The sequence below is a fragment of the Ixodes scapularis genome, unplaced genomic scaffold (assembly GCF_016920785.2).
Source record: "Ixodes scapularis isolate PalLabHiFi unplaced genomic scaffold, ASM1692078v2 PGA_scaffold5__190_contigs__length_132052651, whole genome shotgun sequence".
Taxonomy (NCBI): domain Eukaryota; kingdom Metazoa; phylum Arthropoda; class Arachnida; order Ixodida; family Ixodidae; genus Ixodes; species Ixodes scapularis.
The window spans coordinates 25,931,672-25,947,849 of NW_024609880.1; the positions used below are offsets into that span (position 1 = coordinate 25,931,672).

The following is a 16,178-nucleotide window of genomic DNA, read 5'->3' on the forward strand; positions in this document are numbered from 1 at the left end:
GGCATCTGAAATAAGAAGAATCAACATCAGTAATTAGAACCGTGGCAGATTTATTTCCACCCGTCTGTTCTAAAACGGTATGTAATTAGTGCGACGAATAAAAAATAAGCACTATCATAAACAGTATGAGTGTGAATATGAAAGCGTGTGCCGATCGCACATCTGGTGCCATTCTCGCGGCAATTAAGTATAAGCCGCATCTAAGCGATTTGACGAGCGATGACGATCCGCTTCACTGTCGCTCGGTCACTCGTGCGACGCGGCAAACCGCATGAAAGCGACTGGAGCAAGCGACTAAGGCGATGAGCGACGATTTCTAGAAATCCAAAAACCGAGCGACGTGACGAACGATTGCGGGAAATCTCCGCCGCTCGTCGCTCGCTTACATGCGGTTCAGCCTTTACGCAAAACAACGCCTAGTAATGAAAAGATGCTGCTGTTGTTACCCCCCTCCTGCCTCTCCAGTTAGTCGTCCGCCATGCAACTCGCAATCGCGAGTTGCATAGCGGACGAAAGACTGGGAAGGCAGGAAGGGGTAACAACAGCCGGATCCTCTACCACAGTGGTTAACCCCTGTTGTAGAGGATCTCTGAAGCTAAATGTATACACTGGCGGTTGTATCAGCATAGCTGTTCCAAACTGGGTTGCAAAAAGGTTCAGTTTCACATGCACCTGATTATGAAAATGAATCCAAATGGCCGAGCCTGCATACCTGGTTTGCTGGCGCGGAGACAAGAGACAGCCATTGCTCGCACTGCAATGAGGACGGAGCGAATTCCGAACACGCCGCCATTTCGGCCACGGGCGAGTGGAACTCAGGCGGAGGACATTATCAGCCACAGGAACCATCGGCAGAGGCAGCACTCAAGGCGCCGGCAAACTATCACAAACACAGCAACTCCCCCCACCCCCTTCCCCTGCCCCCAAGCAGAACAGCAGTAGGAACTGGCGGGAACAAAGACCAGAGTTCGCGCCACTAACACCACTAACGCCAAATCCGTTTTTTTTTCTTTTTTATATATATTGCGCCGCCGCCGACTCAAACTGGCGCTTCAAGCGGACGCGAGGGCTGCGCTGATTGGCCCGCGCGCTCCCTGTCCTGACACGTGAGGAGCTCTCCTCTTTCAAGGCATCCACGCTGCGCGCGGGGGCACTGCAGTATCTCCGGTCCCGGGGCACTGGCGCATTCCAGGCGCGTGATTCACTTGAGGGTGCGGTAGTTTTCCCGCGCTTTTCCAGCATCACGTGGGAGGCTCCCCGCTTCGGGCGCTTGCGCTGGAAGCGGCTTCTCCGTGCAAGCCAGGGTAGATAAAGGCCGCGGTGAAAAGCTGGAAGCTATCAAGTTCGAGTTCGACCAATTTCGACAGTTTGATTTCCAATTTGTCCGGTACAATTCCACTACAAACAGTTCATTTCGCGGTTTGGCCTATTCATATCCATACTATTTTCAAATAGTTTTTTTTTTCTTTTATCATTGGGGAAAACGTGTTCTTTTTTATGTCGATAACTAAAACAGACATCTTGCACTGAAACGTCGCTTTCTACTGCGAGGGCTCGTGCCACAAAGCACCAAAAATATGTTAAGGGAACGCTCATACGATTAAACAAAAAGTGAAAAAGTTAAACGGACTTTAGAGTAACAGTGGCTTTCAGCGAGCATTCTGGGACCAATAAAATACGAGCTTGAGCCACGGAACATTGCATAGCGGCAATTCCCTGCCATTCCTTGGCTCACCTATCTTCGATCTGCCAACACGCCCGAATACTGGCTGTTGCTTGTATTGAGTGGACCAGGGAATTCCTACGAACTATCATGCAAACTCAAAGCTTGGCAGAGGCATTGCTACCTTGGCCTTCTCTGACCGAGCAAAATCAATAGACAGCCAGGGTGCATAAATAATGGCAGCGGCCTGTTTACATTGGCCATCAATGACCAAGGAAATTGACTGGTCAACCAGGAAAGACGTTCCCTGGCAGTTCCGTGGCTTTCTGGTGCAAGGAAAGACTGTGAAACGCCAGGCTGGCATACAGGCGTAAATGGCTGGGCTGTCGTGGCCAAGCTATCACAGCTAAGTGCCAATTCTGGCCCCAGCTAAACCAGGCAAGTGTGCTACCTGGGCATGCTTCCCTGGCTTTACCGTCGTAGAGTTTATCCCATCCTCGTCGCCAATTGTTATATTCATCACGTTCTTTACTGCTACGGAACGGGCAGGACCGGTATGGCGCCCAGATCAGTTCCCAATGGCTCGCTGCCTCGCGCATGCCCTTGCTCGAGAGCATGGCTCGCGCTGCCCGGTTTGTGTGGGCGGCAGCTTGGTTGCTTGGTACGCAACAAATTGAGGTCACTGTTTACGGTTCAGGTAAAGATCAGTGTGGGTAGAATTGTATAACAAAGGTTGACTTTGTGACGTCGGTGGTCGGTAATTAGGTTGTGAATATATACGGCTTCGAGTAAATAAACGCAGTTGCCGAGTTTGAGACGTTCTTTTCCCATGTCTCTTTCATCGACAAAGTTTACCGCAGCTTCTACCGCAGTCTCAGGTATTCTACATCCTGATCAACATCCACCAGTTTGCGTGCGCACTCACTGCTCTTTTAGTGCATATGCTTCGTGAGCCAAGTGAAGTCCCAGGACTACGAATCGGTAAGCAACAGGCGTGATCGAAAGAAGCTACAACCTGAGTTTCCTAGGTTGTCAATGACAATGCGGAGGGCAAGTTCGTCTGCTTCTTATACAGGGGTTGCGATCATGTCAGAACGCCGAGCTCTTATTGGCCGATAAAAAAAAGAAAGTAGACCTCAGGTCATCTAGCATTGAGGTCTACCAATTATCCTCCCAATCAAACAAATCAGAACTCGGCGTCGTTTTGTCGTGACTGCAAACCCTGCACAAGAAGCAGACGACTGGCTCTCCGTATAGCCCGTAAGCAATCGAAGAACAGGTACCACTAACCTACATGCTGATGCAGCTTCTTGTTGGCTCAATTAATTTTCCGCAGCAAAGCTTCTGCATACGCTTGTTGATTTGCCGACTGTGGGCAACGTTCGGTCAATCGCTAGTAGGGTGCATTTAGCAGCTCTAGCTGCAGTCCTTTAACGCGGTAGCGTTTAGGAGCTCGTATTGCTGAAAATCAGACGTCGACGTCGGCGTCGGCAGAACCGAAAATCCCATAAAGCAACGCGCGCAGCCACGTGTGACGTCACGCGTGTGACGTCACACATGGCTGTGACCAACTTTATTAGATTAGCTCAGTTACGCAACTGCTCATAAACGCCGCATGCACGAACAGTACCACCCGTCACTCACCACGACTCGCCCAGCGTCGCTCGACGCTCCGCCAGACGGCTGCTTTGGTAACTGAATCAGGATACGTACGTTTCAACGTTACTAGAAACGTAAAAACCAACGGAAAAAAAAACTCTTTTTGTAGTAACTTTTATTGGAGTTTAGTACGAAATGAGGGGCGCGTGATATTTTCTAAAATCTTTAGTATGCAAGGTTTTGCGGCACAATTAATATTGCTTTTATACAACCATGCCTCAGCCAATACCATTTCAAGTAGCGCGTCCCGACCTAGGCTCATCTTAACTTCGGGGTAAATTCGCGGCGCGTCCGCTGGGGAGACGGGGGTGGCATCCCTGTAACCCTTTCCACTGTATTTGTTTCGGCTCCGAAATGGCCGATTGAAGCCAAAATAGATGTTACGTGCAGTTTCTCGAGTGACTGCTGCAGGATAAATGGCGGCGTTGTGATCGCCACTGGCAGGAAGTCTAAAAATAGCGTGGATGATACAATTAAAAAAACTTTCCTGGATTAGATTCTTATTTAGCGTTATCGGAATCATTTAATAAGTGTTTTGTTGACTCCGTAAGATGCACAAAAACTAACATTTCACTGAATGGTCCCAATCCCGTCACTTCAGAGGTCAGATGCTCTAGTTCGGCGTACTTACCTCAGATGACGGAGAGCGAACTTTTGAGGATTATAAATGCTATGCCAATAACTAAAACACCAGGATTTGATAATAATAGAGTATGAAATATTCGGTATAGTTTTGATAAATTAAAACGCGTTTTAATGAAAATAATTAATGACACCTTTCATACCGGAAGAATTCCTAAGGGCTTGAAGATAGTATCTATTATGCGTCCACTGTATAAAAAGGAGAAAAAACAGGAATTGGAGAGCTACAGGCCAATTTCCATTCTACTTGCATTAGCACATATAATCGAAAAGTAGGTACAACTAACAATGGCCAATTTTTGTGATAAATTTAATTTATTTTCTAGTACGCAATATGGTTTTCGACAACAAAAAAGTACTATTACAATTTTAGAAGATTTTTCTGACTGTGTTAATCAAGCACTAGACAATAACAACATTGCCCTGGCACTTTTTATTGATCTATCGAAGGCTTTTGATACCATTGATCATTCTCTGTTACTTGAAAAGCTTTACAGATTGGGTTTCAGGGTACAGTTTTATAACGTTTTTCAGAACTACTTTAACGACAGACAACAAATAGTTAAAATTATGAATAATATAAGTAGTACAGCTAAAGTCGAATCTGGTGTACCACAAGGTAGCACTCTGGGACCAATTTTATTTAACGTTTACATAAATGATTTGGGTGTTCTACCTCTGCAAGCTAAGCTATTTCAGTATGCTGACGATACGGCGCTAGTTTTACCCTATGAAAACTATGATGATGCTGTTTTAGTCTTCCAAAGAGATTTAAATGAACTAATAGGTTGGTTTAACTCAAATGCCATTTCAGTAAATTTTGCCAAAACTAAGTTACTGTGTTTCTGAAATTCTCACAAACGTGTTGATATATCACCCAGAATTTTACTTCATTCGACACCGTGTAATAATTGTACTTGTAAACCTTTGCCATACGATAATTGTGTAAAATATCTAGGATTATACGTGGACGAACATTTATCATGGAATCAACATGTGGAATTTGTGACTAAAATACTACATTTGTGACTAAAAGATGCTAAAGTTGAGGCTTGGGCGAGTTGGTACATACTTCGGAAATTAAAAACAGCGCGGAAAGACGAGGACCAGACAAAGAAGTGACACGGACGTAGCGCTCAGCGCTACGTCCGTGTCACTTCTTTGTCTGGTCCTCGTCTTTCCGCGCTGTTTTTAATTTCCGATGACTAAAAGACTACGTGCCGTTTCAGCATACCTGTACAGAATAAGAAGCTTGTTCAGCGTAAAGATAAGACTACTGGTGTACAGGTCGTTAGCTGAATCAATTCTACGATATGGAATCATATATGGTCACTGTTCTCCATACAGGACACATGCAATAGGCAGAATTTTTAAACATATGGTGAAAAACATTACATACGGAACTCCGTACGGAACATTAGATATGGAAGATGAAGCAAAGAAGCCCCAAATTTTATTCTTTAAAAATTTTCATAGATATGTTACGTTTATAAATTATTTCTACGATGCAACCTTCAAGGTTTCAGTGGACAAGGCTAGGGACCTAAGGCGCAAAGAAAGGTTTAAAATCCCCAGATTTTACACGCGATACGGAAAAAGATGCAGAGCTCACTTTATTTCCACCTTATTTAATGAGTTCACTGAGCATTTAATGAAAATAAATTCGATAAAAGTACTAAAAAAAGAAATAAAAAATTGGTGCCTCTCATTACCTCCATAAACACTGCTTTACTCCCATCACAGTATACTTGCCTCTTAGTGATTTCGATAGTTGTGTTCATTTTGTTTTGTGCCGAATTGCGGCTCTGTTTTGTATTAATGTTGGTATCAATGGCCACATTGTAGTCGTTCGATATTTTATCATGATGTATTGATATGTATTCGCTGGATTGTCTGGTCCTACACACAAGCAGGATACTGCTTTTGTAGGCCAGCATTATTTATGTGCATTTGTAAAGGGAATAAAACACATTATTATATTATTATTATTTGGCGCTTCAGCTAGACTTTTTGGGACGCATAGTTATGAAACGAAAATATAGATGGCACTTCGAACGACGGCTGGCGGATTGAAGTGAGTAAGGGGGGTACCCTCCTCCGCGGGAGTTCCACAACTGAGGTAATCTAATAACGTTGGCTGTGACATCATGACCCTATGAACCCGCTCAATTTGTCGGAAAAACTTTCCGCTCAATTTAACGGAATTGTTCCCGCCAAACTTAGCGAACCGACTAGGCCACGCACACACGCTAGCACGGCTTGGCAACGAGCTAGAGCTATGAAAAGGCTTTGCGAACGGGGCCCGATAACGCTATCGCCTTCCACTCTTAAAGGTGAAGCTTAAGCGCCATTGAAGTTCTTTGTTGGTTCGTAGTCACGTTGGCACGCGGCCCTCAGACTTCACGGGATGTCGCAAAGAATTGATATCCCTAATAGGCGATATTTAATACTTCGGACTTGCCGCAGTATCTAAGACGTAATTTCCCATTGGAAATGGAAATGATATTACAGGTAGAACAGATCTGTATTCGGGATTTTTACTTTGAGCACAGACCTTTCCAGTGCTTATCACCCGGACGAAAACTGCCGAGTCACTGAGCTGTGGAAGAATGCGCATAGTTTTATATACCGCACAACAGATCTACAGCGCAAGCTCAGGAAGCGTTCCACAACCCAAAAAACAAAGATATGACAGCGTCCAGAAGGCGATTTTTGGAAAGGTCTATAAAAACACGTAAAACAGTTTGCCCCGATTGCCTCTACGGCTGATATGCCCTAGCGATAGAGGGGTATAAATTTATTCAAAAATAATTGCGTTAATATTTGTTTTATTCGCTGAGGTGAGTTGTAATTAAGCTACAATTAGAGTTTTGTTTTTACAATTGTAACCAGTTATAGTAACCGCTATTAACGGCAACTAAGTTGCATTACAGTTAACTATACTTCATCACTTAAAGAGGGGCTACAGGTGGTGTGATTACCGACGTGCCGTTCAGTCTCCTCTTTAGGCCTGTTTTCTTTGACTCGCCACTCACTGCATGTTTCAAGGCAGTGGCGTAGATCTGGTGTCTTTATTACAGCAGTCGAAATAGTGCTGATTTGTGAGCGTAATATATTGCAGTGCATGAACACCCGCAATAAAACGTAACCAAGCTTGTATATGCGTGAGTAGAATACATTGAAACAACAAAACAAGTCTTTATTACGAAAGCAAGTATATCTAAACGGAAACTATTGGCATCGCCACTTATGGGGCGAAATGAATTACCCGGGAAACAAGTTTACGCCGTCAAAAGACATCTGGAATTAAAGTTGTGAAGACTAACATCATAAAATGTGTTGCTTTTATTTAAGAGCATTTCAACGTTTCAGTCTGGCAAGCTCCTGTGGTCGTTGAACTGCTGCACCACTTGATAGACGGGTATTGTGCATGATAAATTACACACCAACAAGTGGCAGCTTTTTGAAACTATCCCGAAAGTTCGACGGCCGGAGTGTGAGCCTTATAGACGTTGCTCTTTTTCGGCTCAAAGCCGGTCTAGTATTGCCTAGGTTCTGATTCCGCACAAGCTTGCCAGAATACATAAATGCCTTCCGTAAACAAAAGTGCCCCCACCCGAAGAGATTATCTAGAATTTTTAAACTTAGCTGTTTTTAAACCACATTGCGATTTACACGAGAATGCAAGTAAGCCAAAGTTACGTTTGCTAACATGATATCGAACCTTGCAAAATATTAAGGTACTAAATTTGTAACTTATTGCAGAAACCTAAATACATGTAATTAGTTGCTTCACTACCCTAGTACCACTAGGCCCGGCTCATACTTTGGCCAGCTTGGCTCGAGCTGTGGCCAGGCTTGAGCCGATTTCGCCCTAGCTCGCGCCAACCTGGCCCAAGCCGGGGCCGTGGAAATGTGCTGCTTGGGACTCCGGTTTGCGGGCTCGTATCCCCCACGAAAGTTAAGAGTAGTCTTGTATCAAGCAGTGATACCTTATTCAAATCCAGAAAGCTTTCTATATCTTCCTCTTTCTTTTTCCATTTATTTTTGTTCCGGCCCCTCATGCCGTCTGCGTTTTTCTCTACCTCGGTTACAAATACAAATGTGTTACCGACAGCGCAGCAACAGCAAAAGCGACGGCGGTCGATACACGACACGGGCCCTTATCCGGATCGTGCCCGGAAAACAAACTGGCCCTAATGTTTCAAGACAACGCGCCCAGCACGGAAGTCGTTTTCACACGGACACGTGTTTGCTCTATTCAGGTTTACGTGCAGTAGTTCTGCCGCTTTAGATGAAGGTAAACACGGGTTTGCCGCAATGCCGGAAATGAGTTTTCTGCTACACAAGATAAATGTTGGAAAACAATCTTGTCGTTTGGCCTATATGTTTGTTTGCTGCGGTTTTGTTTTCACTAATAATTTTGGTTTCTTTGGGTGCTTGAAACAAGGAAAGTTTACTAAAGAACCGGGTGATCACACTGACATTTTCTTCGGTGTTTTTGAAATGCAGATTATCTTGGCCGATCAAGACTCCAAAATGCAGCTCAGCGCTCTTCAAGAGGCCATGTTGGATTGCCTCAAGAATGACAGCAGCGCAGTTTTTGACTCTGGCGGTGAGTTCGCGTCACACAGGCAGCAATTCATAGTCTTACGTTACACCTAAAAAGCTTTCGCTATTGATGGGACTGTTTATTTCGAAAGTAGCGTACTTACGTGGGAACTTGTATAAACAAACGATTTCATCGAGCTACATTCTCAATCCTCTGGCTTTGTTTGGGCAGCAGATAACCTTCAAGACAAATTCTAGAGACGAATGTGAGTTAAGGTTTCCATTGCCTTGAGTTGTTCACCGTCATTCTGATGGAGCGACGCCATCGTTTTCCTCCGCTAACTTAGGCGTTCTTTCGCACGAATACGGCATGTGCATACACCGCCTAGAAAAATAAAGGCCCAGGTACAGCCTGCTCTAACTCCCCTCAACATCATCACAGTAGGGTGACGTCAATTCAGCAACTGGGCAAGAGCCCGACTCCGAGCGTTCTCCTACACGTTGAGTGAACACGAGGTCCGGTTAGACGCAAACACAGCACTCGTCTCTAGCCTGTGTCTGCACTCATCTTACCACTGTGACGTAAAAAGGTTAAGTGCACCGGCGTTTATCTTTAATGTGCTGTTGAACATATCCGTATGTCGTTGGAGAACGAGCAAAGCTGAACAGCTCTAGCCAAAGTTTGTTTCAGATATGTGATCGTCCAAGCAGCGCAGTTGAGATGATTTGCGTGAACACTCGCTGATGTTACTCTCCTCATCCCCACCTCCGCTTACGCTGTGTAAGAGGGTAGGAAACTAAGAATTATGTATTAGTGGAGCAACCAAGTAGCTGCAGAGGCGCGCGTTTCACGGTAAGATCGTATAGGCGCTGGGCAAGGTTTCAGAGCGCGCTGCCATTGGTTCATCATCAGCGCCACCAGGGCCAAATGAGGGAACACTGGGACGGCTAAAATCGGTAGCGCCGCCGGCGTACCCTCCCGTGACTGAGTTATTACCAACTCCGAGCGCTGTGTTGTCGCGCGCTATATTACCGACTGTTTAAAAAAAAAATGTATCAAATATTTATGCGTTTGGTTGTATCATTCTAGCAGTAGAATATTTTAGTAGGTGCCTCGCTCGATAGTTTTAGACAAACAAAAACGGGAACTAGCAGAACAAAATTAAACGTTCTGATATTACGGCAAGCTTTAAGTGAAAGCAGGTTGGAAAAGGCAGTTTCAACCTTTTTACGTTATTTACGCGCCTCAAAATTACAGAAGGGAAAACTTCGTCGAGCCTTCCTCCTATACAAAAGCAGATCTAAAAGCCCCTCCCCCACCCTCACCTACTTCTCAATTTTCAAGTGAACGCTTCCCGCATAAATAGCTGACCTGATTTCGAGAATCAGCTTCTTTCCTGTTCCCTAGTCGAGATAATGAAAACGATTGTGGTGTCCAAGGAATGCGTCTTTTGTGCAAGCTGGCTGTAGTTTGAATAGTGTCGTACGCAATTGCTAGTCGCAAGCTGATGCTCGTTCTCGTCGATTTAATGTGCTGTTCTGTTCTACATAGAATACAAATAAACACCGCTCGGATAACCTTTTCTGGTGGTGTACGTTCACTCTTTTATTTGTTGAGTAGGCTGTTTTTTAGAAGCGGGGTCGAAGTTAGATACCGCATAGACGCGGGTCGAAATACAAAAACTCTATTGGGCAGCTCCGTGATCACGCTAAATGCGCAAACGCCAGTTCGCTCTGCAGCCGGCGAAGCGGAGAAAACGCTCATTCCGGTAACGCTCAAACAACATTGAAACCTCATTCGATCGAGTTGTATCCGCGGAGGAGAGCGCAGTGAGAGTACCAAAAAAATGTTTCTAACTCCAGTTAATGCCGGTTGTCGAGCGGATGAATTCCAAGTATCGAGTCAGATAGCACATCTAGAAATCCAGCTGAAACTGAAACTCTTTATTTCTCTCCGTTTGGAGAGGGGAGACAGATAGAAAAGGGCAATAAGTTGTTGCTTGACCGAGCCTCTGCCTCCCCACAGCAGCGAAAGAGGACAGCATGTACATACACATAATGTTCTTTTTTCAGCATCACACTTAGAGCACAAAAATAAACAACATTAGATGGTGGAGGTTGGAAAAGGGTAAAAGTATACGATTTAGCCAAATTTACAAATTCCAGGGGCACTCTCTCACAAACATGGAACGTACATTTTTTATGGTTTCATTCAAAACTTCTACATTCAACTCACTCAGGCGATTAAAAAAAAAAAAGAAAACTAGGCACTATATATTTCATCGTCTAATTCCCGTAGTTCGTTCTGGAGTGCGGCACTAACCATGTGTTTGCAGACCTAGTTTCATGCTCCCTCATCCTAAGGTTGGAAATAGACATGAATATATTCTCTTTTTGGAAAAAAGATCTTTTCAATGCAAGAAAACGTTTATAATAATACTGATTAGGAATCTGTACAATATTCAATATACCAAAAAATGGACTGCTATTACTATTATACTCAGTATTACATGTATAACGAAGAGCTTTTTTTTGTAGAGTATGTATTAGTTTTACGTTTGTAGCAATCGTATTCCGCCATACCAAGAAGCAATAATTATATCTGGAGTAGAAGAGAGAATTATATACAAGAAGCATAACCGAAATTGGGATGATGTGGCGATATTTGTCCATAATCTCTACAACTCTTGATAATTTTTGACATATCTGTTGCACAGTCTGGTCCCATGACGTGTATTGTTTAAATATAATTCTAATAACTTCTACGCTTTCAACTAAATATATACAGTGTGTTCCAAGAGAAATATCGGACGTATAGAAACAGTTTGTATTTCGTGATCTAAATAACACGGCTTTTGTCTTACTGCCATTCATTTTTAATGAATTCGAATTTGTCCAGGCATTTAACTTTTCCCCCAAAAATACTTGCGGCACTTACAATTTGATCAGTGTCATCACCTAAAAATAATATCCCGGTATCATCAGCATAAATATTGAGACTTACATTTTTATAAATATTTACGATGTCATTCATGTATAGATTAAAAAGAAGTGGTCCCAGAATGCTCCCTTGCGGTACGCCAGCAATTTGTTTCCTCAGATCCGATTGTTTCTTATTTATTTCAACACACTGGTATCGATAACTAAGATCACTTTTAATGATATCTAGAGCATCGCCACGAATGTCATAAATACGCAGCTTTTGAAGTAATGTGTCATGATTGATCCGGTCAAACGCCTTTAAAAAATTATGAATGTTAATATTTTTTTCAATATTGTTTAAAATAATTCCTTTTGTTTTAACAACGCAAGTTCGGTAGACAAACCCCTCCTAAATCCGTATTGAAATTGACAGGGCGTTAAGATAGAAAACTTTTCGCAGAAACTATAAACCTGTGATGTACTATTTTTTCTAGAGGTTTTGAAAATATCGGTAAAACAAAAATCGGTCTATAATTTTTTAGGTTGTTTTTGTTTCCAACTTTATATAGCACAGATACCTTTGCTACCTGCATTTTTTGGGGGAAAGTTCCGTTCTCAATTGCTAGACTAGATTAAAAATGTGTTAAGCAAGGAACAATTGACCGCAAAACATGCTTGATAGGTTTAATTAGAAAATCATATATATCGCAGCGCTTACTATTTTTTAAGCTTTGGAAAACAGAAAATACTTCATGTTCGTCAGTTGAAAACAGAAACATACTATGTGAAACCTTCTGGACATACCTAAGGCATTCGCACAGTGTACACTCTGGACAAATGTAGCAAAATGATCGCTAAACGTTTTGGCCAAAGCAACCCCTTTTACGACGATACCTTTGATTTTTATTTCTGCTACTTTATCCGCATGCCACCCTTGTTTTATTAACTCATTTACTTCTTTTCGATATTTCCTCGGATCTATTGTCATATTTAAATAAATTATTGAAATACACGCGTTTAGCTTGCATTGAAGTTTTTGTTAATTGATTTCTAAGTTTCTTAAATGCAACCGAGATGTTACCATGTTTACTCTGCACGAAACTGTGGTAGAGATTATTTTTCTTATTTATCTTATTTTTTTTTATTTCGTGTGTAACCCAGGGTTTGCGAGACTTAAGAGGAACCTTATGCAATTCATAAGGAAAACAGCGATTATATATCATTTTAAACCTTTTAAGAAAACAATTAAATGCTTCGTCAGCAGACACGCTAGACAGTATCGCACTCCAGACTTCAGAACTTATCTGTTGTTCAATAAGATCAATGTTTCGTGGGCTTATATTTCTAAAATAAATCTGATCACCAGATATTTTGTTTGGAGCTGTAGTCTACATTTGTAAGCATCTATATTGGAAGGTGCTCACTGATAGTTTCCCCAACAACTCCAGCAACTACATCCGTTTCTGAAATATTTCTTGAAAATAAATCCAACAACGCCGTATTTCGGGGTGTAATGCGAGTAGGCTGGGAAATAACGTTGAAGAGTCCGTATGGCTGGTATACAGTCAATAATTATATTTTATGTGAGGAGGACGCAAGCATGTCTATGTTAAAATCACCAGCTCAAGTGAGGCAATCCGCACAGAGTGCTTATTTACACGTATAGCGGTATTTATTCACCTCCGACGGCGTTGCATTTCCCATCGCCTCAACGGGATCCTGCGAAGCTTTACGCCTGCTAGGCATTCGGCGTTGCGACAGTCCTGTACGCAAAAGTGCCTACAGCTTCAACGCTTGGCATTCTGCGACATCTCATAGCATTGTTAAGAATAAAAAACCGAAAAACGCACGAATCGACACCTTCAAAGTGGCGCGTGAGCAGCTCCACGAGCAAGTGGGCTGGCGAAAGGGCCTCCCCAGTATTGCAGATATTTTGAGCTAGACGGCGCGACGTGTTACAGTAAACTTGATTGCTCTGCGGCAGTACGCGACTGCAGTTCGCGAAAGTCTCAATGACAGCTAAAAAGATTGCCATTGATGAATAAGAAAAGTACTATATATATTCTCAATGTCCTCTCCATGTACCCCGTGGAATGTCATTCCGGCAACATATGCTGCTCGTTAAAAAAAAAACAAAAAAAAAACAAAAGAACATTAAGTTTTTTTTGCATTTATATTTTGTATACGGGAGGTTTAAGCTGTGGAGTTTTTTTTTATATTTCCATATATTTTGGGGCCTGTTTGAGACGGAACGATTTTCCCCACGGAATCAAAATTTTAAAATAGAGAACATTCCTACCAGTGGGGGCGGGGGGAGGCCTTAAAGTAAAAGAAACTCCTTCTGGGAAAAAAACAAGCAATCACGACGGAAGTCAAATATAAACACTAAAAACCGATACTAATCAGCCAAATAAGTAATTAAAGCTTACTAAGCACCTTTTGTGTTAGTAAACAACATACGGTTTCTATTAAAAGCTTTCCGATCGTCTGAAAAACAAACACTAAATCAGTTAATTTTAAGAAGAAGCACCTGTGAAGTGTGTGTGTGCGTGGGGGGGGGGGGGGGGGGCGCTAAACTTTTCGCTTGTGCAGCAAGCGCAAGGTTGGCAATGCAAAAACGAGGGTGATAAGAATACCACCCGCGCTTTCCAGTCGTAAATCTTGTGCCTGCAAACGGAGGGAATACTTTACTGCACCCGCTGGCTTCGCAAGTGCTTTAAGACTTCATAGAATTCACTGTTCTAACCGCTTTTGATGGGGCTTAGAAAGGTTTTAACGTAAACCAGGTATATATTTTTACAACTGAAAAGTAAATTAGTAGGTTTTAGTTCATTATTAACTTATTAGTATATCTTTTGCAATGTCTGATATCAGCCGTGACTGGCAGTCGATTCCTGAAAAGAGTTTCTTGTTCTCTTAACACCACTATAGCTCGGAATATTTCAGTATTCACTAAAACACACGATAGTATATCGCGCTTAAATAAATACTCCAACTCTGGCTCTGGCAAATATCGCGGCGCCGATCAATTGAAAAGAGTTATCCGAGAGCTACCATGATTTTGTTAGTGGTTTCGTTGTCACCTGAGCTTAGGACAAGATGAAAGCGTTAGCTACTAAACATTTGGTCAATTTTTTAATCTTCGATATGAAACGCCCAATATAATTTCTGTTTAAATACATCCTGCGATTCAGGCAAATAGTGCGGTGGTGTTCGATTAAAACAAAGTATCCGAGATTTACCGTGGAGTTTGTGGATTCGAAATGAGCTGAGCTCAGCAAGCGAGAAGGTTGACGCGTTTGTTACCAAACATTTGGCCCCTTCTACGAAATCCCAATTGAAACAACCAATATAATTTGTGTTTCAAGATTTCCTCAGACTCAGGCAAATATTTCAGTACTGTTCGATGAGAAAAAATGGTAGTCGAAAGTTAGCCTGGAGTTGTTTGTGGTTTGAAGTCAGTTGAGCTCAGAAATGAACAAGAATAATGCGTTTCTTTTGATACATATAGCCACTCCGTTGAGGTATGAAATGGTACACGTTCAGTGACGGCATGACCTCATAGAATTCTCACTTCATATTCCCGCGTTGCTTTGCTTCGGTAGAGTCATAACTGGTGTCCGCACTGCAGAAGTTTACTATTTGAGCACTTCTTTCTGCAACTATCTGGAAATAACGAAGCCTGCGTTTCTTAACAACGGTTCAAATGTTTTTAGTTGTGTAAATGCTTCTCATTTTAATAGGGGTATTGTTCATAATCAGCCTGATAAATTTGATTTCCCAGGCACAAACACCACCCGGCATATATATATATATATATATATATATATATATATATATATATATATATATATTTATTTATTTATTTATTTATTTTAAAAGCCTGTGGCAAGTGCTCTCAAGAAAAACCTTTGCACGACAACAAAATGACGGCTTTTTGAGGAAGAGAACGTGAAAGTCAGAAGGCTCCGTTCTCTTATGAAATCAAGCTAGGCCGGTGCAGTGTAGGCGCGTCAGCGCATCTAATTGTTTTATAGGCGTATAAAGCTTCACATATTTATATTTGTTTTGCCAAACATGCGCAGTAATGGTCTTTGTCTCCGATAGAGCTTAGGAACCACCATTGGGAACCTAATTGAGGCGCAGGAAGTCTTGCTTACATCGGGTTGTTTTCCGCTGAAGCACTACCGGCGCTTCCGGTAGGACAACTCTGGCTATCGTCCCGACATTTCTTAAAGGGGCCCTGCAACAACTTTTTGACTGGTTTTTAATTTGCACCGAACCTAGAGCGCACTGAACGTCGTAACTAAAAGAAACTTTTCTTTTCTCAAACTTCGCTTTATTTTAAAAGTTATAGGCAAATTCGAATTACAAAAACAAGCAAAAAATAACCTCCTTCATGACGTCTTAGGTCCTGGCTTGAGTGGACGTCAAGTAGAGGAGGAGTAGTGAGCTCATGGAGCGCTCACGGCTGCCGCACGGGGTGTCGACGGCTCGAGAAGGAGCCACTAAAGCACGTGTTGGATATGCTGTATGAAGCGGGCGGCCAGGGCGGCTCGCATTGCATTTGCTGCGCGATTAAAGACTAATTCGGCATAACACTTTATTGGCCACAAACGACAGCAAACACGGGGTAAAGATCAGTTGAGAACGGGAGCCACTTCGCGCTGTCATACCGCGAAATGGCCAAATCGGCAGCCAAGCCCACGCCGAAAGAATTCGGAACGCTTTGAACCGGTCG

The 16,178-nt window shown here is 42.7% G+C and overlaps 1 protein-coding gene across 1 annotated transcript in view; it reads left to right on the forward strand.

Annotated features, from left to right (window-relative positions):
* The first annotated feature begins 8,470 nt into the window (after positions 1-8,470).
* The window catches only part of LOC120841721 (parathyroid hormone/parathyroid hormone-related peptide receptor-like), a 294,650-nt gene continuing 286,942 nt past the window's right edge, over positions 8,471-16,178 (forward strand). Inside the window, exon 1 of the mRNA XM_040212683.1 lies at positions 8,471-8,579. Within this exon, the coding sequence (XP_040068617.1) occupies positions 8,471-8,579 (109 nt within the window). The remainder of the gene's footprint in view (positions 8,580-16,178) is intronic.